Here is a 26,862-nt window from a genome sequence, read left to right on the forward strand (position 1 = left end):
TCTGTCCAATGATGAGAGTGGGGAGTTGAAGTCTCCCACTATTATTGTGTGATGTGCAATGTGTGCTTTGAGTTTTAGCAAAGTTTCTTTAATGAATGCGGATGCCCTTGCATTTGGAGCATAGATGAATTGAGAGTTCATCTTGGTAGATTTTGCCTTTGATGCCACACTTTGGTTTTCCTTCTTGAATTTCATGTGGTTTGTGAATTGTATCTTGGGTATTCTGAGCATCTAGGCTAATATCCACTTATCAGTGAGTGTATATCTTTCTAAATCTTGGAAGGTAAGAGTTCACCTGAATAGCAGCCTCTTTTTGTCAGCTGAGTCCACAAATACACTGAAATCTCACATGGCTGGTTGGCTTTATCTCTTGCCACTACTATGTTCCGTTCTTCCTCCCTGAGTCACGGGGATTCTCTTCCTTTCCTCTCTTCATCCTAGCCTGCATAACTCTAAGTGTCCACCCCGTGTCTAGCCATTGGCTGTTAGCATCTTTATTGATGGATCACAAACCAATTTGGGACAAGGACCTTCAGTGTTTGGCTGGACACGCAGATTCCAGATTGAATCAAAGCCTTAGAACCAGTCTCCAACAGGTATCCCTCATTGAATTGAAGAAATTTCTTTCTATTGTTGATTTTTAAAATTTGTAAGCATGTATTGAATTTTATCCAGGGTTGACAGCGAGCTGTAAAATCCTTGCGTTTTTTCTTGTGATGGTTATCTAGTCTTGGAGCACACCTGTTCCATGTGTATCCTCATGGTGAATCTTCCTGTCCTTCTCTTCTTCCTCCTTTCTGCTTCTCTCCTTTTTTTGGGACCAAAATACCTTATATTAAGAAGAATACTGTCATATACTACAAGTGATGCATTATATTGATATAATATGCATAAAAAGCAATCTAGCATTGTATCTCAAAAATCGTTCACATACTTTAAGCCACAGATTATCTACTTCAAGAAAGTAATGCTTGGGAGAACTGGTCATTTCTCTCGCCAGCCACAACACTCAGGAGAGGGGGCCTGTACCTTGCCTGAGCAGCAGAGTAGAACTGACCCTGGTTGCTGGGACTGCCTGTGATCTGGCCTGAGGGCAGGAGGGCAAGCTTGACTGGATAGTGATATAAACTCCATTTTAATTTTCCCTGGGCACCATGGGTGGCAAAGTGCAAATCCCAAGCTCCTAGGAATAAGGAATGTTATTTTATTTTCTACTTCATTAAATACATTCAAAAGCAACATCATGTAACATTTATAAGATACTAAGAAGAAAATATGTATAATATATCTCATTCTTGATTTTCTTTCTTTTTTTTTTTTTTCAGTTCTGGGATTTGAACCCTGGGCCTTGCATATACTAAGCATGTGTTCTGCCACTGAAGTCCTTTCTTCCATTGCTTCTTACAGGCAGCCCTGGAAGCACTAGATGAATTAGACTTGTTTGGTGTGAAAGGTGGGCCACAATCAGTTATCCATGTCCTGGCTGATGAAGTCCAACACTGCCAGGTAAAGAAAGAATGGACCATATAGCAAATCTTATTCTTGCTCAGAGTCAGAGTTAGCATAGATTTAGCTTAAAGAGAGCAACCCATCTTGTGACTATTACCATGTGATCAGAAATGTCTTTATCAAGCATTCTATCGTGAGATAAACCTGATATAGCATGAGCTATAAGATAGATTATGGATATCTTAGTTAGGGTTTTACTGCTGTGAACAGACACCACGACCAAGGCAACTTTGATAAAGGACAACATTTAATTGGGGCTGGCTTACAGTTCAGAGGTTCAGTCCATCATCATCATGGTGGAAAGCATAGTAGTGTCCAGGCAGGCATGGTGCTTGAGAGGTAGGTGAGAGTTCTATATCTGGTAAAACTTCATTCTTAGTTTTATTTATAACTGCTCCCTATATTGAACTTTTCTTTTCTCTGGTATATGAAGTTTCTCCCTTTCTTCAAACCCTGATTATGTCCTATGATATCCCAGTGGATATAAATTAAACTTCTAATTTTGAAAATAGTTTTTGTGGATAAAGTATGTCATGGAAGAAGCAGGGAGAGCTTCTGTGGCTAGGAAGGAAGCTAGTGGGACTGCTGCGGGGGCAGGGAGAAGTTTAGAGAGGAAATATGAGCAAAGTGCAATGAGACGTGGCTGCAAATAGAAAGAAGCCTAGTATTCCCCATACTTGATGAAAATTAATTTGAAAACATCTCAGAAGCATAGCGATCCTTCCCTAGTCTGCCCAACTGCTGTATTTTGTCTTAGTTTTATTATTTTAAAATTTTTATTATTTTTGTGTATGGAATTTTTCCCTGAATGTATACTTGCACCATATTCATTCTTGGTGCTCATGAGGCCATAAAGAGATGTTGGTATTATGGATGGTTGTTAGCTACCCAATCCTCTAGAAGAATAGCCATGCTCTTAACCACTGATTATGTTTCTAGCATCTCTCTTTCTCTCTCTCTCTCTCTCTCTCTCTCTCTCTCTCTCTCTCTCTCTCTCTCTCTCTCTTTTTAACCTGGATGCTAGCAACCAACAGAACTGTGTGCATCCCACAGATGTTAGAGTCTTTATCTATGAACAGCAGCTCTGCAATCAGGATGGGGAAACACTGAAAGAGGATTAAGAAAAGAGATACTATACCAAGCAAACTACTTGTTTAAGCGTCTGGCTATTTAATAGAGTTTGGCTTATTCTTCCGATATCTTTTGTTCCACATCAATCACTCGGAACCAAAGTTTCACTTTAAAACCAGGGTATTTAGTAATAAACCCTATTTTGCTACTTTTCTCTTAGTCTATCCTGAATTCACTACTGCCCAGGGCTTCAACATCCAAAGAAGTTGATGCCAGTCTGCTCTCAGTGGTCTCTTTCCCAGCCTTTGCTGTAGAGGACAGCCATTTGGTGGAGCTCACCAAACAGGAGATCATCACCAAGCTTCAGGTATGGCCACGTGTGACTTTCTTCTCTTTAGGGCTGTGACTTGAAAGGGAGATTAGTACTTTTAGGGGCCATGAGTATAAACTTATGCCAGGAACCTCCCCTCTTCCTAGGTTACACTCTTAGAAGTATTTTTTTTTTTTTTTTTACAAACTCTCAAAAGCTTCTGCAGTCGTTACAGTTGTAAATGGTATATCCACTTAGGAAAACAGTTGGTATATTCTTAGGAATTTAAACATATATGTAACATGTGATCCAACAAGCATCCTTACTCCTCAGTATCTTCCCAAAAATGATAGTATATAGTCACACAAAGGCTCACAAATATCTATAGCAGCTTCAGCCATAATTGCAAAAATCTGGGAACAACCTTCAACTGAGAAACAAATTAATTTTACTATATCCTCTTAGCAGTGCAAGAGAAGAAGCTAGTGAACTCTGAGTATGAATGATTAAGTGTATTTTGCTAAGAGCTAAGAACAGTTCACAGAGGCTATACATACTGTATAATTCCATTTATGTGGGACTCTGCAAAAGGAAAAAACAAAAGAAAGAAAACAATTGGTGAGTAAAAAGTTAGAGGGAAAATTATCAATAAAGATATAGCTCTGGAGAATTTTAAGCATGATGTGACAATTGCCCTCATAGACAATGACTGTGTTTGCCCAATCTTATGAAATTGTATGCTACAAAAAGTAAATTTAAATGGTCAAAAATGATGTGGTAAGAAAACTGAAATGCAGGCTAGAAAGTAACTTTAAAATCTATTACAAATGATTAGAATAACCACAATGAAAAGGGTAAAGAAAAAATGACTTAAATTTTGGAAAACTGGGTTTTTTTTTTTTGATGGGATAGTCTAAACCCAAGAGTAAATTAACAGTAACACATGGTACCTTAGTTTATGGGTCAGAAAACAAGTATGCTTTTATTAATCCAGCCATGTTTCTGTATCATTTTAATAGAGGCTATGTGGCTGAAAAACCTGAAGTATTTGTTCTCTGTCCCTTTCATTTGAAGTTGGTACACTTCTGCTCTAGTTGATAAAATTGTTCCTCAAAGGGGTTGAACAAATAAATGTATGTACATTAGGTTTTATCACTGTTGAAGGAGTTCCAAATACAACATGGGGAAAGTGAAAAATGAATTCCTATGCTGGATAAAAGTAGATGCTATTGTTATAAAGGTGGGGGGGATGAGACAGAAACAGAGACAGTTTAATATAGGTATGCGTGCCTATCTATGTATTGAGGTTATCCAGATCTTGATTTTTAAATAATAGTCTTGAAAAAGTGGGTCAGGAATTCTTGATAAATGGTTGATTTGAGGATCAAACTAGGGACGATACAAAGGATCCTGAAGCATCTTAAAATTTTAGAAGGTAAAAACTTCAAAAGGATTTGGGTGTGGCTAGACTTGGTGGGACAAGCCTTTAATCCCAGCATGTGAGAGGCAGCATCTGTTAATTCAACAGCAGCCTGCAGAGTGAGTTCCTGGACAGCCAGGACAACACAGAGAGTCAGACCACCCCCAAAAGAAGACACTTAACGTCAAATTTCTTCTTGCTGTAGAAGTCAATTAACACAGAGACTCATAACTGAACAATGTGTAGAGAGTGGGAGCCTTTGTACTACTCAGCCCTAAATGGGATGGTTTTGTCAAAGCCCTAAGCACATGACCCAGGAATCTATGTGGAAGAGGACCAGAAAGAGTTTAGGAGCCAGAGATGATGAGTGACTCAAAGGAAACAGTGACATCTAGACATGATAGGACATGAGCTCACAGAAACTGTGACAGCACACACAAGACCTGCACAGGTTCAAACCAGACAAAATCCTAGCATGGAGAAGGGAAACTAGGCACAAAATTCACATCCTTCATAGTTAGAGTTTCTATTGCTGTGACAAGTACCATGCACAAAAAGCAAGTTGGGGAGAAAAATGTTTATTTGGCTTACACTTCCAAAGCTGTGTTCTTCATTGAAGTAGGTCAGGACATGAATTCAAGCAGGGCAGGAATCCGGAGGCAGGAGCTGATGCAGAGGCTGTAGAGGAGTACTGCTTACTGGACTGCTTTGCATGGCTTGCTCAGCTTGCTTTCTTATAGAACCCTGGACCACCAGCTCAGTGATGGCCCCACCCACATAGGCTGGTCCCTCTCTTATAGATCACTAATTGAGAAAATGCCTTACAGCTGGATCTCATGGAGGCATTTCCTCAATGGCTCCTTCCTTTCTTATGACTCTAGCTTGTGTCAAGTTGACACAGAAAACCAGCCAGCACACTGTTCTTAAACAAGAAGCTATTTGCAGTTGGTATCTGCTAGGAAAGGAACAATCAATTTTCTCCAATGGTGTGACAGTGGATATCTTAATCACACTCCAAGGCAGGTCCCATACCCAGTGTTGGGGTTTCGGAATTGACACTTAAACTAAATAAACACTGATCTCAGTTAAGTAAGAATAGTTTATTGAACACACACCATAAAACTGGACTTTCAGCACCTCAGAAGGACTCAGGAGCCTAATTGTAGTATTAAGTCTGCTCTTCAGGGTAGACTTTTTATAGGAAAAACTAGGTTAAAAGTTCAGAGGGCAAGGAGGGGAGCAGTTGGCTTCTTAGACAAAGTATCATCAACTAACCTTTAATTTGATTGCTCCTGAGTAAGGTAAGGGTGGTGGTGGATGGGTGGTGGACAAGGGAATCAGAACATTAGTATTGTAATCATAACTTTTTGGCTTATGAGTAACATTCTTCAGTGTCAGCCACACACACACACACACACACACACACACAAAACCCACAGTGAGCTGATACATAGGTGTAGGAAGTGCTGCCGGTGGCCAGATCTGACTTAAGATAGTTCACATATCGAGTTCATATTGACCTTCGATTTGATAGGTCCTATGTAAAACTTTGTGGAATTTCTTAAGATTAGCAAACCACATACAGAACAGACAGAACAAAACAGGGTATGTGCTCAGCATGTCCTTGAGCCAAGTCACTTCTGTGTTACTAACCTGTAGGCATGTTAAAGCAACAATATGAAATAGCTAGCAGGTATGGAGCAAATGGCTACAAATATTCTGGGGGGGGGGGTCAGACCATAACACCAGGACAACACAAAATGGAGTTTTGGTTGGTTTTGGGTTTTTTTTTGGTACTTATTATTTTATTGCTTTTTAAAAGTTTATTTTGATGTTCTTTTTTGTTTATTTTTCTTTCTTAGAGAGACAACATGAAGTTGGGTGGGTAATGAGGAGGTAGAGAGGACCTGGGAGGAGTTGGTGGACAGCAAAGAAAATGATCAAAATATACTATATTGAAAAAAATGCACCTGAAAAACTGGAAGAGCCAGAGGAACAGGGAGTTAGCTCTAAGATTCTGTTTTCTAGGAATATCAGAAGCCGCACTTATAAATTCTTACAGACATGTCTGCCTAAACATGACCCAAACACAGGGAAAGCCTACAAGGCCTCTACGTCACACAAAGAACTACAAGAAACTAAGGAATGTGAAAAACAGAAGATGTCTTCCCTAAGGAAGAGCAAACCAGTACCAAGTGCTCAGCCCTGAAAACCCACATATACACTATAGAGACTGAGCAGGTTGAATTTATAGATTTAAGAATACATATTTGTGTGTGTTTGTGTATATGTATGTAAGTAACAATGATTAATGAAAAAAGAGACCATGAATTTGAAAGAGATCAAGGAAGAGCATATGGAAGAGTTTGGAACAGGAAGGGGTATATTTATATTACTATCTAAAGAAAAGAAATTATTTTAAAAATAAAGTACCAAAAGATATTTGTAAACATTAATTATCAAAGTATTAAAACACATTATTAAATCAAATAAAGAGCAGTCTTTACCCAATGTGGGGGAATGATAAAATGAAATGAAAAGATGTGTAACTTTAGTTTTTTCAAACCTTAGTTTTAATGATGGTTCCTAAATGCTTTAACCTCCCTTGTAGCCCACCACGCACCAGAGGGAGTGGGAAAGAAAGGATACAGGGGAAGTGGAAGGGGCCTATCATGCCCTCCGAAAGACCCAACAAGCAGCTGAAAGAGTCAGATGCAGATATTTGCACCCAACCAATGGACAGAAGGAACTGACCCCTCTTGTTCAATTAGGAATGGCTGAAAGAAGCTGAGAGAAAAAGTGACCAGCAGTAGAAGGACCAGCAGTCTCAATTAATCTGGACCCCTGAGATCTCTCAAACACTGGACCACCAAACAGACAGCAAACACCAGCTGATATGAGGCCCCCAACACACATACAGTAGAGGACTGCTGGGTCTGTGTTCATTCAGAGATGATGCACCTAACCCTCAAGAGACTGGAGGTCCCAGGGAGTTTAGAGGTCAGGTGGGGTGGGGAGTGGGGGCATCCACGTGGAGACAGAGGGTGGGGAGGAGGTATGGGGTGTGGAACAGTCAGTCAGAGGGTAGATGGGTGGCAATAAAATATGAAGTGTAAAAGATAAATTAATTTAAAAAAAATAAAAATAAGAAATAAAAAAAAAAGAAAGGTTCTTTGAAGCAACTCCAGTCTGTGTTGTCTGGAAATCAGCAGTTCATTTCACAGGTTAGCAGGCAACTTGATCTGCTTGTAAACACTTCATGGATACACCAGCAGTCCGGTTCAGTAGAGTTGGGTTAACAAACAGGAATCAGCAGTGGTAGCATGACCTAGCAGAGACAGCCAGGCCTCAGCCTCAGCACAAGTCAGCAGGAGGGACCAGGAGGGACAGCAGGAGAAGTTCTTGCTGTGCGTCTCTCAGAAGAGAGATCAGTGAAGACTGGAAACCCAGAAGCATTGTAGAGCTAGCTCTGTAAGCAAGCCAAGCTCAGCCTCTATTACTCTGTGGAGACCCATTTATACCCTCCAAATAGCACGTGTCCTCCACGTGCTTTGCCTCAAGCACGTGCCTTCAATCAGTGAGTCCACAGAAGTGGCAAGAAACTGCCCCACACCACCAGACGTTTTTTGGTGCATTTCTCTCTATGGAGTTCTGACAGATGCAGCTCAACTATGCAGTGGATGGCAGACCAATACATGCGTGTCTTTAACAAAGAATCCTTCATCACATTTCCTTTCATATACTTGCTTTAGCAGAACATCCTCTCTCCTGTGTCTGCTTCAGGGAAATGTTCCTTCAGGAGTCTGGCTTAGCCTTTCACAACTGTGTCCTCTTTAACAAAGTGTTCCTTCCCATGTTTGCCCATCCAACCAACTTTCCAAAGAACCCTTCCGTTTCCACTTCATAGATTAGTTACTGATGAGTATGAGAAGAAAAGAAAGCAAGTAGAAGACAGAAAGAAGTCATTCTGGAATAGAGTGGCCCTTCTGACTTACACTGTGACTTATACATAACTTAGAATTGCTGCAAAAATGAGACAAACTTTTAGTAAAGAGAAAGGAATTGCCAAACAACTTCAGTAGCTTTGCCACAACGATCCTCTGCCAAACCACAGCCCAAACAAGAAATTCTATTTCCTTTTGGTGCTCTCTCTCCTTTACCAGCAAATATTGCATTGTTTATGTGAAAACAAGCAGGCACACCCATTCGATCAGTTATAAGCAGTCAAATGTAAAATAAAATTCTTTGTTTTTATCATTAAATACTAAACAGAAAAAAAGAATAGTTAATGCCGAAGAGCCACAGAAACCAACTGGAAAGGAACCCTAATGCACAGAGTGAAGACAATTAAAAAAAACACTTATAACTCAAAGAAGAAATGAAGTTACCTCTGAGTCTATACAGAGAATAATAAATATAGTTACAAGAGGAACGTTGTAGTGAAGAAATCTAGGATCTACCACATTAAACAAAAGATTAGGTTTAATATCACCAGTAATAGGACAAGTGCCCCCGTCAAACATCAACGTTGCAATATTCTTCTCAATACATAACTTCACTCTCGTTATGTAAAAGCCAGACAAAACGAAATTGGTGGACGATTTAACAACTAATGAACACTGCCAAAAGTGTGAAGTTATGTAAAGCAAGGAAAGAATGTGAAACTGTCATAGATTAGAGAAGATGAGGGAGATACGACAACTAATTATAATGTGGAATTCTTTTTATTTAAATGCATATGTGTATAAGTGTTCATGTGCATGTGCACATGTGTTTGCTGAGGAGGCTAGAAGTTGATGCCTTCCTCAATAGCTTAATTTTTGACATAGTCTCTCACTGAACCTGGAGTTCACTGATTCAGCTAGACTTGCCAGGAACCCCCAGGAATCCTCCTATTCCTGTCTCTCCAGCACTGGAATGATAAGAACTGCCACCACACCTGGCTTTCCACCTGGGTGCTGGAGATCTGAACTTAGGTTCTTACACTTGCACAGCAAACACATTACCTGAGTCCTGTAGTGTGTGGGGCTTTAAATTGGATCCTAGAACAGAATAATAAAAGACAGTGGTGGGAAACCCAGTGAAAGCTAAATAGGCTTTATAATTTAATTAATATTAGTATATTGTAACTATACTTTTGGCTACTTAAGGGTTCTTATTCCTATCCCTCTTTCCATCCCAATCCCTTCCAAACCCAACACTAGGTAGGTGAGAAAGAAGGTTAGAGGGAAAGGGGCTGTAGATCTCTTTAGATTACTTCCTGCCGGTTAGGAGTTCCTAGGGCCAAGGCAAATCTCCTTTGTCAGGATATCCAACCAGCAATCCAGCAAAACAGCAAAAGAGGCAGAGGCAGATGTAGCAGCAGCCTCTGAGGGCTCTGCCATTTGTAATACTCTCTTAGGAGCTGCATTACTGGGGAGTAGACTGTGCAGTAATTAGCTTGTTGCAGGTTTGGCCTGAGGTGGACAGCCATGGAAAAGATACTGCTGGCAATGCTGCTTTGAAGAAGAACCTATAACGCATTTCTTGCTTGAAAGGATATTGCTGGTGCTGCTGAGCAGTCTTTGAATACTATGTCTGCATTTGTGAGGTGTTGATACATAAAGATGTTCGAGAATATTTCTTCTTAATTATAGAGTCACACAGATGTACAAGATTCAGGGCCTTTTTCTCTGTCCCCAGGGTCGTTATGGTTGCTGTCGTTTTCTGCGAGATGGATATAAAACTCCTAAAGAGGTATGTTTCTTTTCACCACAGGGAAATAGGGCGGAATTGTTCTTACTCTTTGTAGCTTTATTCAGAGATAACAGTTACCTCATTGATGGAATTTTTGCAGATCATTAAAAGAAATAATAAGTGATGTTTGCTGTATTTGTTGGGCTTTGCTGCCAAGTTCTAACATTGATGATAAATAAACTAACAGTGAAATGTCAAAAAATTAAATATAAAAAAGAAAGGCATTCTTTTCTTTCAGCTGGTTAGTGTGGACACAAGTTTTAAACACAAACAGTATTTACATAATCTCCAACCCCCACTCCAATATTTAATCAATACAAAGGGAAAGGCATCTTTTCATCAGTACATCTTTTTAACTACCTGTCATAGTCCATTTTCTGTTATCAGTGACAAAATACCAAAAACTGAGTATAGCTCAGTACTTGGAGGGTCACAATTCTATTGGTACAAAATGAAGGGGTCCACATCTGATGATTGCCTTCTTACTGACAGAGTCCCAAGTGTGGTTCAAGTACCTTATGGCAAAACATAGGAATCACTAGTGTGCCTCTTCTGGTCTCTCTCCTTCCGACAAAACCAGGGATTCAGTCTCCACTCTAATGAATGCTGCTTTGGGGAAGAACCTATAACACACTTCTTGCTTGAGTGAATATTGCTGCTAGTGCTGAGCTGTTTTCGAGTACTATGTCTGTGTTGGTGAGAGATTGATAGAAGTGGATGTCTGAGGATGTGGTTCTGCTTAATTACAGATTAGTTTATCAGGGCAATGGACCTCATTATCCCCAAACCAGTAGTTAGAAGTTGCTTCATAGAGCACTTGCCAGGGGAGGGGAGTATGAGTATGTACTTACTGCCTTTCCTGATGCTGTCTTTGAAACAAATAGGCTGCTGTAAAACTCCTATTATAATACCTCTAAACTAAGGATATACATCTAATCTCTGAGTGACAGGAAAGCCTTTGTCTATTATATTTTTATTCAGGATCCCAATCGCCTATACTATGAACCAGCTGAGCTGAAGCTATTTGAAAACATTGAGTGTGAATGGCCATTGTTTTGGACATACTTTATCCTTGATGGGATCTTCAGTGGCAACATAGAACAGGTAATGATCTGGGAGAAGAGCTCTTAGCAAGCTGCTCTTGTTATATTTTCTTTTGATTAATGGCTGTATGTTTTTACTGACTAAGTGGGAGTCCTCCTACTAGGGAAGAGATGGAGTTGTCTCCTAGATACTTACAGCTGATAGTAGTGAATTAAGAGTTGGGAGACTCAGATTGTTCTTTTCTTCAATCCTGACCATTGAGTAATCCAAGTATTGTCATTAAGTTCTTCAGTTTCAGTGTCTCTGTAGGTGAGGAAACATTTTTTTTCATTAAAGATTATCAAGTAAGGATGTTAAAATAGGTACACCAATGTAACTATAAGCTGATGTCGTCTGGAAACTTAACTCTTTCTTACTGTTTTGTACTAATACGTGCTGATTTCTTCTTTTGTAACGCTTACTATCTGTGCTTTCATAAGCACTGGCTTCTTCCTCTTTGTGCTTTAATTAGTGCTGGTTTCATACTCTGTAACTTAGCATTTGTGCTTTCAGAAGTGTTGCTTTCTTACTCTACGTCTCTCTGGCCAGGCAAGAGGCTTGGATTCATTGAACTCTTCATGACCCAGGAAGAAAAGAAAGAACATAGACAATATGCACAGATACACATGCACTGGGTCACACACAAATTCTGGTCGGGCCCAACCACATGTCTCATCAGCTTCATAAGTATTCATACATACACACATACCTACACATATATGTAAATAAATATATATAGGCAAACAGATGTATTGTACATTTGAATGGCTGGGGCAGAGCCCACCAAGCTACCATCTTATTTCTTCTCTCTGGCCTATTTATACCTTCTTAGACAAAAGTAGACAAAAGTTCTTTAGAAAATTACCTCATAGATAAAATGTTACAAAAAAAGAGGAGTTACAGAAGGACATTGATAGTCAGTACAAAGGAGTGTTTTCAATCTCTTTTTTTTGTTTTGTTTTTGTTTTTGTTTTTGTTTTTCGAGACAGGGTTTCTCTGTATAGCCCTGGATGTCCAGGAACTCACTTTGTAGACCAGGCTGGCCTCGAACTCAGAAATCCACCTGCCTCTGCCTCCCAAGTGCTGGGATTAAAGGCATGCACCACCACCGCCAGGCTTCTTTTATTTAATTTTTTTTTATTTTTTTAAAATCTCTATCATTATAAGTTCCAAGCAACAGTTTCACATGGTCTCACTTTATCATAGTATACACCTGTGGCTTCATCTTTCAATCTGACCTAGAATGAATGGTTTTCTTTGGTTACAAATTTGTCCCAAGCCCATTTCTTTTTTTAGTGTAGTTGTGAAAGCTCATTGTATGCTTTATTATGTATCCTTTACTTACTATTTTATGAGGAGTGGGTATTTTTTATTCTTTTTTTTTCTTTTTTTTTTTATTTATTTATTATATGTAAGTACACTGTAGCTGTCTTCAGACACTCCAGAAGAGGGCGCCAGATCTCATTACGGATGGTTGTGAGCCACCATGTGGTTGCTGGGATTTGAACTCTGGACCTTCGGAAGAGCAGTCGGGTGCTCTTACCCACTGAGCCATCTCACCAGCCCTTTTTTATTCTTAATTCTAACTTTATTATATCTTTTTGGCAAAGCAATTAAAATAATCTCTTAAACCTTTTTTCCTAAAATTATTTTAATCAAATCAGGAATTCTATAAAAGCATTAATTCATCTAAAAAGCATTAATTCATGAAAGTTTATTTTTATGTTGATGTGCAGGAAATCTGCTCAATAGGTGGAATTCTAGGAATCCTTAGGTTATGTAATAATGACAGGAGAGGCATATCAGTAGCAAGAAGCAATCCTGGAATGAAGTCTCCAACGACCCTGCTCACTCATTCTTACAGCTCACCCATCATAGGCCATACAGAAATGTGTACCACCTTCAGGAAACTCACCTGCTAGCCTTAGCCTATCCTAGATGGCTCCTGACAGGAGAAAAAGAAGGATAGAGAAGAAAGGGAACATATATCTCTTTAGACTACTTCCTGCTGATTAGGGATATTAACTTCATTAGGGCAAGTCAAATCTTTGTAGTCAGGATATCTCCAATTTGTTCTGGTCTCTCTGTTTTTTTTATTAGGTATTTTCTTCATTTGCATTTCCAGTGCTATCCCAAAAGTCCCCCCATACCCTCCCCTCCACTCCCCTCCCCCCCACTCACACTTCTTGGCCCTGGTGTTCCCCTGTACTGAGGCATATAAAGTTTGCAAGACCGATGGGCCTCTCTTCCCAGTGATGGCTGACTAGGCCATCTTCTGCTACATATGCAGCTAGAGACAAGAGCTCCAGGGTACTGGTTATTTCATATTGTTGTTCCACCTATAGGGTTGCAGACCCCTTCAGCTCCTTGGGTACTTTCTCTAGCTCCTCCATTGGGGGCCCTCTGATCCAACCAATAGCTGACTGTGAGCATCCACTTCTGTGTTTGCTAGGCCCCAGCATAGTCTCACAAGAGACAGCTATATCTGGGTCCTTTCAGCAAAATCTTGCTAGTGTATACAATGGTGTCAGCGTTTGGAGGCTGATTATGAGATGGATCCCCGTGTATGGCAGTGTCTAGATGGTCCATCCTTTCGTCTAAGCTCCAAACTTTGTCTCTGTAACTCCTTCCATGGGTGTTTCTAGCTATTTACTCTCTGTTTAACTTTGAAAACACATACAAGACTAAATAAAGCTTATTTCTGTAATTAACTGAACTAGTACCTAACAAGACAACAAAGTAAGATTATTTATAGGTGACTAACTACTTACTAACTTGCATTTCTAGTTATCCTAAACAGTTTGCAATAGTAGCTGTCATAAGACTAGAACTTTACACTACATTTTTAAGTGAATTGTATATGTACAATACATTAAGCAAGATTTGAACAAAATAAGCTTAAATTCCTAACAACAATATAATAATTCATATCAATGTAAAATACTTGAGAGTAGTAGATTCAGTAATGTACCTTTTATCCTATCATACTGTGTACTTCTTGCTGCTGAGCCTTGAGCTGGGGCCACAAAGCAAAATATTATATAGTATATCCCTCCTGTCCCTGCACTCACTTGTTCAGTGGCATCCCTTATCACAGCATCTACAAAGTCTGGGAAGCCTCAGCTTTCTTACTGAGGACACATTGCTCCCAGAAAGGGCTCATTAGTGTCTCTCAGAGTTAATACACGGGCTATTTTGATCTCTGAGACTTTTAGCGGCTTGGTTTCAGTTTCTTTTCAAATGACCAAATTGACTGCAGTTGAAGCACTGGGAAGGGTAATGGTAGTAATCTCCTAACCCCAGGCTGCCCCTCTGGTGCAGCTGGTTAGAAAAATAAGCACTGAAGAAGCCAGGAAAAGTTAAACACACAGCTGGAGTCTCCTAAAGGAGAACACATTTGGCTGTTCTCCCAGAAGTGCTGGGGAAAAATGTAGTTTACAGCCTGGTAATCCTTTGCTACCTGTTGAGCCAGTCTCCTCCCATATCACCCAGAATATTATGCTTGTTTATCCCAGACTCCTAGAAACCTTGAGCATTACTTCTAGGCCATAAAACTTACCATTGTGAGAGATGTCATTTGTAATTTATAACATGCTCAGTGACTTTTGTGTTGTATTATGTTCATTTCCATTACTCTCCTTAGACCCTTATCCTGAGCATTGTTTCTGAAGTCAAGAAGAAGCCATCTTACAGATAAAGCCCTATGTATGCCCTTTGTAAAGAACCTCAATATGAACACGTCTTAAGCTTTTAAGCCCTGTATTCACAGGGCTGAGTTAATTGTTATTTGATTTTTTCCAAAACAGAGCTGTATTTAAATATGGCTAAAGTAAAATGAACTGGGTCAGACTCCTGGTTATCAAAATTGGGCTGATCCTAGTTTCATTCTTACTTCACCCTGATCATTTTTCACTGACTGCCTTAAAGCCTCTAGGAACCCCTCCACAATACTCAAACTGTGCCCCACTCTATTAAACACATTTGGACAAATTTGTAACTTAGTCAATATCCTATTTATACCATGAAGCAGTTTGGATGAAGCTATTGTGTTAAAGAACTATGTAATATGTTTTCTGCCATAAATAATAGGTGTGTGTGTGTGTGTTCGTTTTTGTTTTACTTCTTATGAGCCCAAGGCCTTGTGTATATATATACTAGGCTCACTGAGCTGTATCCTGACCCTTCCCTTTTATATAGTTTAATATATTATTATGTTTCAGTAAATGCTAAGTAAATAACATAATCCTAACATAATAAATAACATAACAGCAGCCAAATCTAGAGAGGAGAGATGACGGGGGTAATGGGAAGGTATTTATAATCAAAGTATAGTGATATATACATATGAAATGTCATAACAAATTCCATTATTTTATATACTAATTAACAAAAGTAATTCATAAAAATGTAGTTTTAAAATCCTAGTCAATGGTCTGGAGAGATTTCTCAGTGGTTATAAACATTTGCTGCTCTTGCAGATGACCAAAGTTCAGATCCCAGCACTCACATCAGAAAGCTCAGAAACAGTTCCAGGGGATGCTAGGCCTTCTTCTGACCTCAGCAGGTGTGTGCACGTGCACATGTGCATATACATGCAAACACAAACACACACAGAGATGGATATACATGCATAAATAAAAATGAAACTTGAAAAGAAATGAAGTACGAGCCAAGTTAAGGACTTGTGAGATAGGTCCATGATTAAGAAGAGCACATAATGGTTTTCCAGAAGTCCCAAGTCTAATTCTCAGCAACCTTTGTCATAAGGTTCACAACACTTGTAGGCGGTACAGTCATGCCTCCAAGGGTACATGTTCATATACTCACACAAAAACACATAAGCATACATATTATTTTTAAAAAATAATTTTTACCATGGATAGTGGACATATCCTTAATCCTAGTACATGGAAGGCAGAAGCAGACAGATCTCTGAGTCTAAGGCCAGCCTGGTCTACAGCATGAATTCCAGGACAGTCAGAGCTACATAGTGTGACCCTGTTTTGAAAACAAAACAAAAGCAAACAAAAAGCATCATTTAAAAGTATTTTAATTGAAATAGAATTGCACCACTTTCTCCACGTCCTTTCCTTCTTCATACCCCTCCCAGCTTCTGTCTTTCAAGCCTCATCTACCATATCTCAAGTTGATACCTTCTTTAAAACAATACATGTTTACAAACAAAAGTCAGGGGGCTGGAGAGATGGCTGCTCTTGCAGAGGAACTGTGTTCAATTTCCAGCACCCACGTGGCAGCTCACAACTATCTGTAACTCCAGTTCCAGGAGATCTGACACCCCCTACAGAGACATACATGCAAGCAAGACACCAATGCACATAAAAAATAAAATATATCATTAAAATTGTTAATTCAAAAATTCTTAGTAAATTAAGTGCTTATTAGTAAACTACAGATTTGGGACCTCTTTAAACATAATCCTTATATTGATGGTCTACAATTGCACATACCTACTACAATGAAATGCATATTAAATGCATTAAAATATGCACAATTTCTATGATACATTTAATGAGTACCTACCTTAGTTAGGATGCTACTGCTGTGACAAAACCCCATGACTAATGCAGCTTGGGGAGGAAAGGGTTTATTTCCATATCCTGGATTACAGTGCATGGAGGGAAGCCTAGGCAGGAACTTAAACCCATTAGGAACATTGGAGGCAGGCGCTGATGCAGAGGCCATAGAGGAGTACTGCTTACTGGCTTGCTCCTCATGCCTTGCTCAACCTGTTTTCTCACAGAACCAGAGTAAGGGATCTTGGAATTAGGACAGAACACACCCAGACACCAAATTTTTAGCACAAAGGAACAGTGTTTGTACAGGAGTGGTTTATAAAGAGAGAAAAGGGGAAGTCAGTGTTCAGATGAGTTGGTGTGCCCTGATTGGACATGTTAGCCAGTATAGCCAAATAATAGAATTTGATTGTTGGACCTTGTCATTTTGACTCTTGGACCTTGGTGATCAGTCTCAGGAATGAGTCAGTGACTAAATAAGGGAATGCATGTTGGGAGCTAGCTTTAGGAAAGTAATCTAACAGTTTAGCAAGAGAGAGGGAAAGGGGAAGGCTAGGCCTGCCAGTGTCATGGTTGCAATGCTTGAGCCTGTTAAAAAGCTATTTACCCAGGACCACTAGCCCAGGGATGGCACCACCTGCAATGGGCTGGGCTTTCCCCCATCAATCACTGACTAAGAAAGTGCTTTACAGGCTTGCCTGCAGCCTAATCTTATGGAGGCATTTTTATTTTCCACTGAGGCCCCCTTCCTCTCAGATGATTCTAGTGTGTGTCAGGTTGACACAGTACCATTCTCCCTTTCCTTTCCTTTTTACTTGGTTAAATAAGCTCTGTTGTAATAGTGCTTTTTTTGTGTGTGTGGCTTTATCCTTCTGCTCTGATTCCCATATAAAGTCTCTAAAATTTTGGTTTTCTACTTTTCTTTTTTTTTTCTGCAGGTTCAAGAATATAGAGAGGCTCTTGATGCAGTCCTCATCAAGGGCAAAAATGGAGTCCCTCTTCTTCCAGAGCTGTACAGTGTTCCTCCTGACAGGGTGAGTTGGATAGTGCTAGACCATTGACGGGAAAGGAACCATGTTTCTATGATACTGACTTATCTGAGTCACATAGTCTTTGTGACTTTGTATCTTTTTTTTTAATTAGGTATTTTCCTCATTTACATTTCCAATGCTATCCCAAAAGTCCCCCACACACTCCCCCACCCACCCACTTCTCAGCCCTGTCGTTCCCCTGTACTGAGGCATATGAAGTTTGCACAACCAATGGGCCTCTCTTTCCACTGATGGGACTTTAATATTCTAAGGTTTTGGTTTTTACAGTAGGACAACAGAAACAATTTCCTTCAGAAATAAATTGTTAAAGCAGTCTCAATTATGATGCTGTTGTACAATGAGATGTAAATGAAAGCAGATATAAATTCTGAGAATGATGTACAGATCAGTATGTGGAACCAGAGTGATGTCCCATGTCAGCTTGTTATCCTCTGAAGCTAGTAATCTTGAGATGGCTGGTGTAAATCAGACTTCGCCATTGGGAAGGAGAATTAGACTTGGTAGCGATACAGCCTTACATTCTGGTGGGGATTTGGAGAACATTTGCTAACAGCATCCAGTGCCACCTGAGAACTTATTATGAAAAGTTTCATCCACACCTACCGTACCTATTCAGTCTGCATTTTCATAAGATTTTTAGTGATTTGTTCATATATTACAGCTTGAACACTGTCCTACTTAGCTTTTCAATCCATTGCCTATAAACTATAAATCATACTAGACGCCAGTCTTTTATCGTCTAGTGTCTTAAGCTTTCCAGTATTGCCTCTCATTTGACCTCTTTATCTCATCATTTAGGTTGATGAAGAGTATCAAAATCCTCACACTGTGGATCGAGTCCCTATGGGAAAATTGCCTCACATGTGGGGTCAGTCTCTATACATTTTAGGAAGCTTGATGGCAGAGGTAAGGGAAGATTTCAAAGTTATCCCATCTTTTATTTGTTTGTTTGTTTGTTTGTTTACCATAGTCACCATAATAATCAGATTTGCAATGAACTCACTAAAGTCAAAGAATTTCTTCATCCTTTTATACTTTGACTTAATTACAGCCTTTCCTCTAGCTTGTCTGCATGGGGTATGGCCATTGCTTGACAAAAACCTCTTGCTCCCTGTCTGTTATGCTGCCCATAGCTCCCTACTTGGGCATTGTACTTGGTGCTGTTCAGGAATCAAGTTGTGCATCTTTTCCCTTTCAAAACTCCCCTAGGTGACTTGCCTGGTGAGTAAGCAATGCAGTTAGGCTTAGTAATTACTGGTGATGGATTAAATGCCAACATTCCTAAGCATCATAAGATTTTATTCCCTAATTGAATTAAGTGATCATTCGGGGCACTCTGACTAGTGCTTGGGAATAACAATGTGGTCTTTCTGTTTTGTTAGTTAATGGGTTTTTGTTGTTCTTATTGTGTTTTTGTTTGTTTGTTTGTTTTTGTTTTTTACTTTTTTGGCATGGAACTCCCTAAATGTTCTTTATATCAAACTCTGTTAAGGCAGCTCTTAATGAGGCACAATTTTGTATCCAGTTTCTGGGGGTTGCGTTTTGAGCCTACATAGAAGGATATTTCTTCTAAAAAAGTTTTCTAGTCCTTTCTGAAAACCGTATTTTCAACACTTTAGGTTATGTTTAAGAGCCAAGGTCTTGCTATGTAGCAGTAGTAGCTGGTCTTGAACTTGCCACATAGACCAGGCTGGCCTTGAACTTGCAGTGATTCTTCTGTGTTTGTTTCCTGAGTTCTGGGATTACAAGTGTGTTCTATCACACCTAGCATGGCTGTTTTGATGTGAGAGACCCAGTTCTTAGAGAATCTAGTTTGGAACTTAGCTGGCATTTCTGAGTAAGATTCTTTCCTGTTTATATGGCCTTTTATTTTCTACAGCTGTGCTTTTGTTTTGTTTTGTTTTGTTTTGTTTTGTTTTGTTTTCCCTGTGGCCATGGCTGTTTGATAATCTTGAATTGACATGAGTTTGGATTTAGCAATAATGGGCATAATGCTTCAAAGTAATCCTTGTCCAGGAACTTTCTTGTCTGACAATAAGTGAAATAGGACAAAAAGGAAGGATTCAGTATTATCAAGGAAAAAGATGAGTGAGCTCATTTTATTTAACAACATATGGAAACTAAGTAAAAAGATTTCCACTAGTCAAAAAGCACAGCGTGCACATGGACAAACAAGCAAACAGTGCTTATTATCAATTTTTAAATTTAACATATTTTGAGAATTCCATGTATGTGTGCTGCATTTATATTATTTTCAGTTCTTGCTCCTTTTCACATACAGAGACTGCCAAGTCCATTTAGTGCTGCTTATATGTGTATTTAGGATCGACCACTTGGGACTGGATACCCTGTCAGGGGCTCATTTCTGGAGAAGCCTGGTTCTCCCTGTCTCAGCAGCCATTAATTGCCTATAGATCTTTGTCTAGATCTATACTAGATCTTTTTATCCATTCATGTTGCCATGTCTATTGGTGGTGTCATTATAGAGGCCTTACGTAGGTGACTGTGGTTTTTAAACTTTCATGCATGTATGCAGCTTCCCTGTCATATATAGGAAGTACAATATATTGCAGCAGATGTCCTGGTCCCCTAGCTCTTAAAATCCTCCCACTTGCTCTTCCATTCTGTTCCCTGAGCCTTAGGTATAGGGGTATTGTACATTTTGTCTATAGGGGTTGGGTAGCCCAAAGCCATTTGTTCTCTGCATTTTAACCACTTGTGGTTTTCTGTAATGGTCTCTGTCTGCTGCAAAGAGAAGCTTCTTTGATGAGTGGGGAGAGCTACATGTACCTGTGCATATAAGGATGGGTACTTAGAATCCAGTTAGGAATTAAGACTGCTTCAGGAAAGTGGCAGTAGCAGGTTCTCCTCTAAGTTCGTGACCCCAACAGCCAAGGGTAATTGGCTAGGTTTCCAGTATTAGACATGGGTTCCTTCCTATTGAGTAGTCCAAGTCTACAACCGTTGGTTGCCTCTATGAGATAAGTACAAATATTGGACCCTTGGGGCTATTTTACCATACTGGTCGTAATTGTGGTTCATAGGTTTCAAAACTGGCCAGGACTATTGATTGTTTTCCTCCCTTGGCAGTTTGTTTAGCACTTTTGGTCGTTAGAAGGCTAATTATCAGGGAGGAAGCTTCCTGGTCAGTTCCTGCTTAATTCCTTCAAGTCCTATGTCTAAGGATATGGTGTCTTCAACTATTCGATCTCACCTTAAAGTTCTGTGAGGCAGCCAAGGAAGATAGCAGTTATACTACATTTATACTGTGGAGCCTCTATCTCTCTCTGTCTCTTTCTATCTCTCTGTCTCTGTCACATACTCTCTCTCTCTCTCTCTCTCTCTCTCTCTCTCTCTCTCTCTCTCTCTCTCTCTCTCTCTCTCTCTGCTTAAAGAAACATAAAATGTTTCCCTGTGGCTCTTCCAAACATCTTTAGTATTATTTATCCCTTTGCCATCCTTCTCCCTTTCCAGTTAAATCTCCACCCTCTATTTTTCACATTTCCCTCTTTTTAAAAAAACATTAGTTTTTTTTCCCTAATTTATCTGCGTTATGCCATATAAACATATCCAGAAAAGATAGTGGAATAACCAGAAACTTTCTATTTATATATAATTTATAACCTGCTTTTCTTCCAAAAAATAAGGATTTGTGGCACCCACTAAATATAAACCAGACAAAATTAATTTGGAGATGAATTCTGGGTTTTCAAGCATTTTTATACAGAACAAGTGTTTGTCTTCTGTCATTTCCCCCTAAAATACTAACTTTACTTTTTTTTTTTACTATTTTTAAATTTTATTTTATTATTAATTTTATTTACTTACTTTATGTGTGAATGCTTTTTATACTATGTACCAGTGTATAGTGCCTGTGGAGGGAGAAGAAGAGGCATCAGCTTATGTAAAACTGGTATTAGACAGTTGTGAGCTTCCAGGTGGGTGCTGGGAATGGAGCTCAGGTGTACATATGCAGGTGCTATCTGAGGGCATCCAGGAGGCTCTGGCCTGGCCACAGCAGCCTGAGGGTTATAGCTCTCCGACGGGAAGCCAGAGCGTGGTGGGCTGCTGGGCCTCTTCTGTGGCCACAGCTTCCCTGGAGTTGGTGACAGTCAGTGGAATACAGCAGACATCTAGGGGCCAAGGTCAGGGCCACCAAGCTTGTGGAAGTGGCTGTGGTCAGGTTCACACACCTGTCTGGTTGGGCTATGTCGAGGTCCAGCTTTGGGAGGAAAAGCTCTTCCCTGGAGTGTTATAGCTTGATAAAAGAGGCACTCTCAGATGATCTTTATTCCTTGCAGATAGGAACTTATAAACCTTTGGGGGTAGGTTGGGATCTAGAGGCAGATGCTTTCTAGTGGCTTGGTTTGAGATATTAGGAATGCCTCATCCACTTGTGGAAGGACTTCAGGTGTCCCTTATGTGAGTGATTGTCATGGTCCTCTCAATGGGGTGTCATGGTTATGTATGCCAGGACAGGAACCTGGTCAGGAATATATTTAAATGCCTACTAGACATGTACTGTCCTCAATGATGAGAATTGCAGGGGTTTCTGAATCTGCTCTGTCTTATTTACATAGTCCACTGCCCCACACTGGAAGAGCGGCCAGTGTTCTTAACTGCAGGGCCATCTCTCCACTGCCCCAGCTTTATTTTTGAGGCGTATTGATTTTGTTTTTATGGATTTCCTTCAGGGATTTTTAGCTCCTGGAGAAATTGATCCCCTGAATCGTAGGTTTTCTACTGTGCCAAAGCCAGATGTGGTGGTTCAAGGTATGTATTACTCTTAGCAACAGAAATATTGTACTAAAGGTCTGATTAGGCAAAGAGATTTGGGGGCTTTGTGTTAGGCTTCAAGTCTGTAACAAATTTGGTTTAGTTTGGTTTCAAAATTGCTGTTAATAATAAATCAATGAAAGATGATCTCAGAGGATTGTAAAATACTTTTTGACATACCTCATTTCTAGGAATTATTTTCTCTAAAATTCCATGACATTTTATTCCACTGGTTACTGTTACGTTCTTTTAAATCACATTTTCTGTGCTTTTGCTGCTAGTATTCCTTTCTTTTCATAACCTCCTATGCATTAACATCCTCCCTGCATTAGGCTGTTAGGCCTGTATCCCTCATAGTACATTTGTTTCTAATCGTTACTTACTAGGAAGTATATCTGAAAGTTTTCTGTTAGGAATTAACTTAAATGTGAGAGTATCTATGTATGCAAACACTGAACTGAGTTCTCTAAATATTAAGAATCCAAGTAGGGCTGGAGAGATGGCTCAGCTGTTAAAGGCTAGGCTCATCACCAAAAATATAAGAATCCAAGTCTTTGCCAGGTGTAGTAGTGCATGTGTTTAATTCCAGCAGTGGGAAGCCAGAGGCAGGCAGATCACTGAATTCAATTTTAGCTTCTTTTATATCAGGAGTTCAAGGCTAGGGTTTCTATTGCTTTCAAGAGATACCATGCTATCTACTATTTTTATCCTTAAAATTTTTAAATATCCATGACGCTAGTACCCTTTAATTATGCCTGGCTTTCACTTCAGAGGTTTAGTCCGTTATTGTTATGATGGGAAGCATGGCAGCATGCAGTCAGACAGGATGCTAGAGGTAGCTGAGAGTTCTACATCCAGATCAGCAGACAACAGGAAGACAGAGAGACTGGGTCTGACTTAAGCTTCTGAAACCTCCAAGCCTACCTCCAGTGATACACTTCTTCCAACAAGGCCACACATCCGAATCCTATCAAATAATGCCATGCTTTATGAACCTATGGGAGCCATTTTCACTTAAACTATCACAAAGATCCTGTCTGAAAAAATTCCTAGTCAGAATTTCAATGAATGAACTCTGTGTTAAACACAAAAAACACAAAGCTGGTCTCTTTCCTATCCTTCTTACTTCCCCCCAAATTGTTGATATTTTTACCTTCCTTGTTTCTTTCAATATTTCCATTATCCTGGTTTTTGAGAGTAGACATCTTGATGTGAATTTTCATTCAACATCACTCTTCAATGTGGTGTCAAGTTCTACTACTATAAAAATTCTTTAAGATATTCCTAGTCATTTGGATTTTTGATTCTGTATGGAAAATCAGCCTATTTTCTAAAGCTGCTTATACTTGATTCTTTGTGTAATAATATAGGTGGTCTTTGCTTCTTGTTGCTACTAGCAAATGTTTTATAGAAACTATTGCTCTTCATCCCCCTTGTTTTCCTCTGAGGTTTAAACGGTCTTGCTATGCTGATCTTCTATTTGTTCTAATTCATATATTTATGACTTTGAAGCTCAACTCTCAGTCTTTTTCCTCCTCAAAAAATTCTGTCATAAAACTAGATTTCAGCATTGGTGTAGGTGCTAGCTACTATTTTTACCCTTAATATTTTTAGATATTCATGACACTGTACCCTTTCTCTGTATCTCTGGGTTACATAGCATGCCTTAGTTACTTTTCTATTGCTGTGACAAAACACCATGATAATTTGAGGCTTGCAGTTCCAGAGGATAGAGACCATGACCAAGATGACAGGGAGCATGGCAACAGGCAAGCATGATGCTGAAGCAGTAGCTGAGGGCTTACATCCTTATCTGCAGTTAGGAGACAGACAGAGAGACAGAGAGAGGGGAGAGAGAGACAGAGACAGAAAGGGGGAGAGGAGAGAGAGAATATGAACTAACTGGGAATGATGTGGACTTTTTGCTACCTTCACTGACACACTTCCTCTGAGGAGACCACATCTCTTAATCCTTCCCTCCAGCTGAGGACTAAGCACTTAAATAAAGGCTATAGGGGCCCTTGTCATTCAAAACTCCACACAAACCAAGGGTCAAATTTTTGGACCTTATAGGTGTGTCATTCTTGTGTTCTGCTCACAATGGATCATGGCTTTTCCCTCCTTCCTATTTATCTCTGGCTCCTCCTAGTCTATTCTTTTCTACCTCATGTTTGATCATCTGAATATCCCATTCACCACTGCATCATATTGTTGCTCTATCCACCAGAACTATTATAGTTCAAACTTAATTGTATAGGCTTCACTTTCTGATCCTAAACCTACTAAAAGGCGTGATGGGGAAAAATACATGAGAAGCAGAGTGGTGGCATTGGGTATCCATAGTCTCCAACTCAGCTTCCTGGTAGATTTTGTTCTTATTATTAGACAGCATTTTCATATTTTTCAGCTATGCCCTTTGTTTCCATCCTATTATTCGGACTGCTATTTCATGACAGATCATTTTCATATTCTGATGTTTTTTAGTTTCCCAACTCTCCCACCGCAATAATCTTACCCATACATACTTGCTTCCTTTTCTTTAGTCTCTGAAAAAAAGTGTTTATTCTCCTGTTCAAGACTAATTCCCCTATTGGTACTTGATCCTATAATCTTCTGTACAAATAATCTTTTTTGAAATATTCAGATTTCCTCATTCCAGTTTCTTTATCTATTGTTATATTAATCTCCATCTGGATTTCAGAGGTGGCTTCTTTTCACATCCATGTTTCTGCCTCTTTATAATCCATTAATTCTCCAGTTCTCTATAGTGTGGTTTAATACTCTGAAATATTCTTGCTTAGTTTTCAGAGGCCTTGGCATTGTCAGTCTTAGATATTTTATAATCAGTATATTAGTAGATCTTTTAGATCAACTTGTCATACATCTTTCTAGAAACCTAATTTCCACAATGTCCATGATGATATGTATTTGTAGATCTTCTTCAATCTATTTGAAGTACTTTTCTACCTTATTCTTGGCTTTCTCTTTTATTTCCCCTGAGCTGTTGGTATTCCTGAGAGTTCTATCCATAGCCTACCATTTGTCTTGTTCTGAATAATGGGTCATGTTCCCGAGTCTCGTTTCAAACCCTTTCTCTTTTCCCTCACCCTCACATGATGACCCCATGTCCTATGCTATAGAAAAAAATATAAGACATGATACAAAAACTTCCCCTTGTCCCAGGCTTATCCTTATCGATCTATTCCTGAGTTTTCTCAAAGTGATATTCCACTTCCTCTTTTCTTGACTTTATATTCTCTTCCCATCTCATCTGTTTCTAATGACTTCTGACTTGAATGTGTCTATGCACTGTAGACTCAACTAAAGCAGATCAGCTGGATCCTCCTAATATACCAGCTAATCCTGCTATCCCTTCTGTGTCTGTATCATTAAATACCCCCAGCACAGAAATGAACACCCAAAGAACACCTTTCAATTCCTATTTATTCCTCTCTGATTTCCTGGGTTTATATAACAAGTTCTGGCTCCTTTACTTCCCAAGTCACTCTAAAATCCATCCTGCTTTGACAGTGTCAGTAACGTGATTGTAATGTGAGCTATCAACACGCACTCCCCCTTACTTCACTGCTTTACTTTTGAACTGATATTTCTGTCTCCAGTCTAGGCCCAATGCAGTCTGGGAGTTTATTATTTTGCTTTTTAAAAAAATCTCTGTTGCCTACACAAAGAAATGTCCATTCATTCTTTAATTCTTAACTTGAGTGTACTCTTTTTAAGATGCAACATGGTATATTATTCCTCTGCAGGAACTTCCTATTTCAGTTCTTTTGACATGGCTTACAAAGACTCTTTGTAGTTTACTCGATTTCTCTTTACTGCTCCTTCACAGTCACTATTCCTACTACAAAGAACTTGGTTCACAGGCTGAGGGTGGAGCTTACTGGTACAAGTGACTGGCTGTTCTGTGAAGGCCTGGCTCCATTCCTCAGCACAACAGGAAGCAAAGCAGTGAAAGCCAACTTTGTAACTTTGTTCATGCTGTGTCTCTTATCTGAAACAAATTCTCTTTTACTCTTACCATCACCTCTATCAGATTAACTTCTTTCTGCCCTCCATCAGGACTCATTTTGTCCATTATGTACCCCTTGCATCTGACATCATACTCTCAATATTTTATAAATATAAACAAAAATTTAGTTGCTTGGGTTGAATGTACTCCCGGAAACTCAAAGGGCTATTTACCTTGATTCTCCTTTAGTCCATTTTACTCCTGTAACCAACTCTATTGCTCCCTGTAGAACCCTTAAGTTTTATAGAATGCAGCTTGGGAAACAATGCCCAACAATAATATACAAAACCTTAAAGTAACACCTATCCTTCCAAGATGAGCTAATAACCCTGTCTACCTTT

General features: G+C 39.4%; 1 protein-coding gene across 2 annotated transcripts in view; it reads left to right on the plus strand.

Moving 5' to 3' along the window:
* Phka1 (phosphorylase kinase regulatory subunit alpha 1) overlaps nt 1–26,862 on the plus strand; it is a 113,343-nt gene that overhangs the window by 25,727 nt on the left and 60,754 nt on the right. For both annotated transcript variants that reach the window (XM_021152821.3, XM_021152825.3), the window contains exons 7-13: nt 1,408–1,506; nt 2,801–2,947; nt 9,993–10,046; nt 11,028–11,150; nt 17,602–17,697; nt 18,514–18,621; nt 22,410–22,488. In XM_021152821.3, coding sequence (XP_021008480.1) covers nt 1,408–1,506; nt 2,801–2,947; nt 9,993–10,046; nt 11,028–11,150; nt 17,602–17,697; nt 18,514–18,621; nt 22,410–22,488 — 706 coding nt within the window. The remainder of the gene's footprint in view (nt 1–1,407; nt 1,507–2,800; nt 2,948–9,992; nt 10,047–11,027; nt 11,151–17,601; nt 17,698–18,513; nt 18,622–22,409; nt 22,489–26,862) is intronic.

This window comes from Mus caroli, unplaced genomic scaffold (assembly GCF_978045245.1).
Source record: "Mus caroli unplaced genomic scaffold, Mus_caroli_1 scaffold_5, whole genome shotgun sequence".
Taxonomy (NCBI): Eukaryota; Metazoa; Chordata; class Mammalia; order Rodentia; family Muridae; genus Mus; species Mus caroli.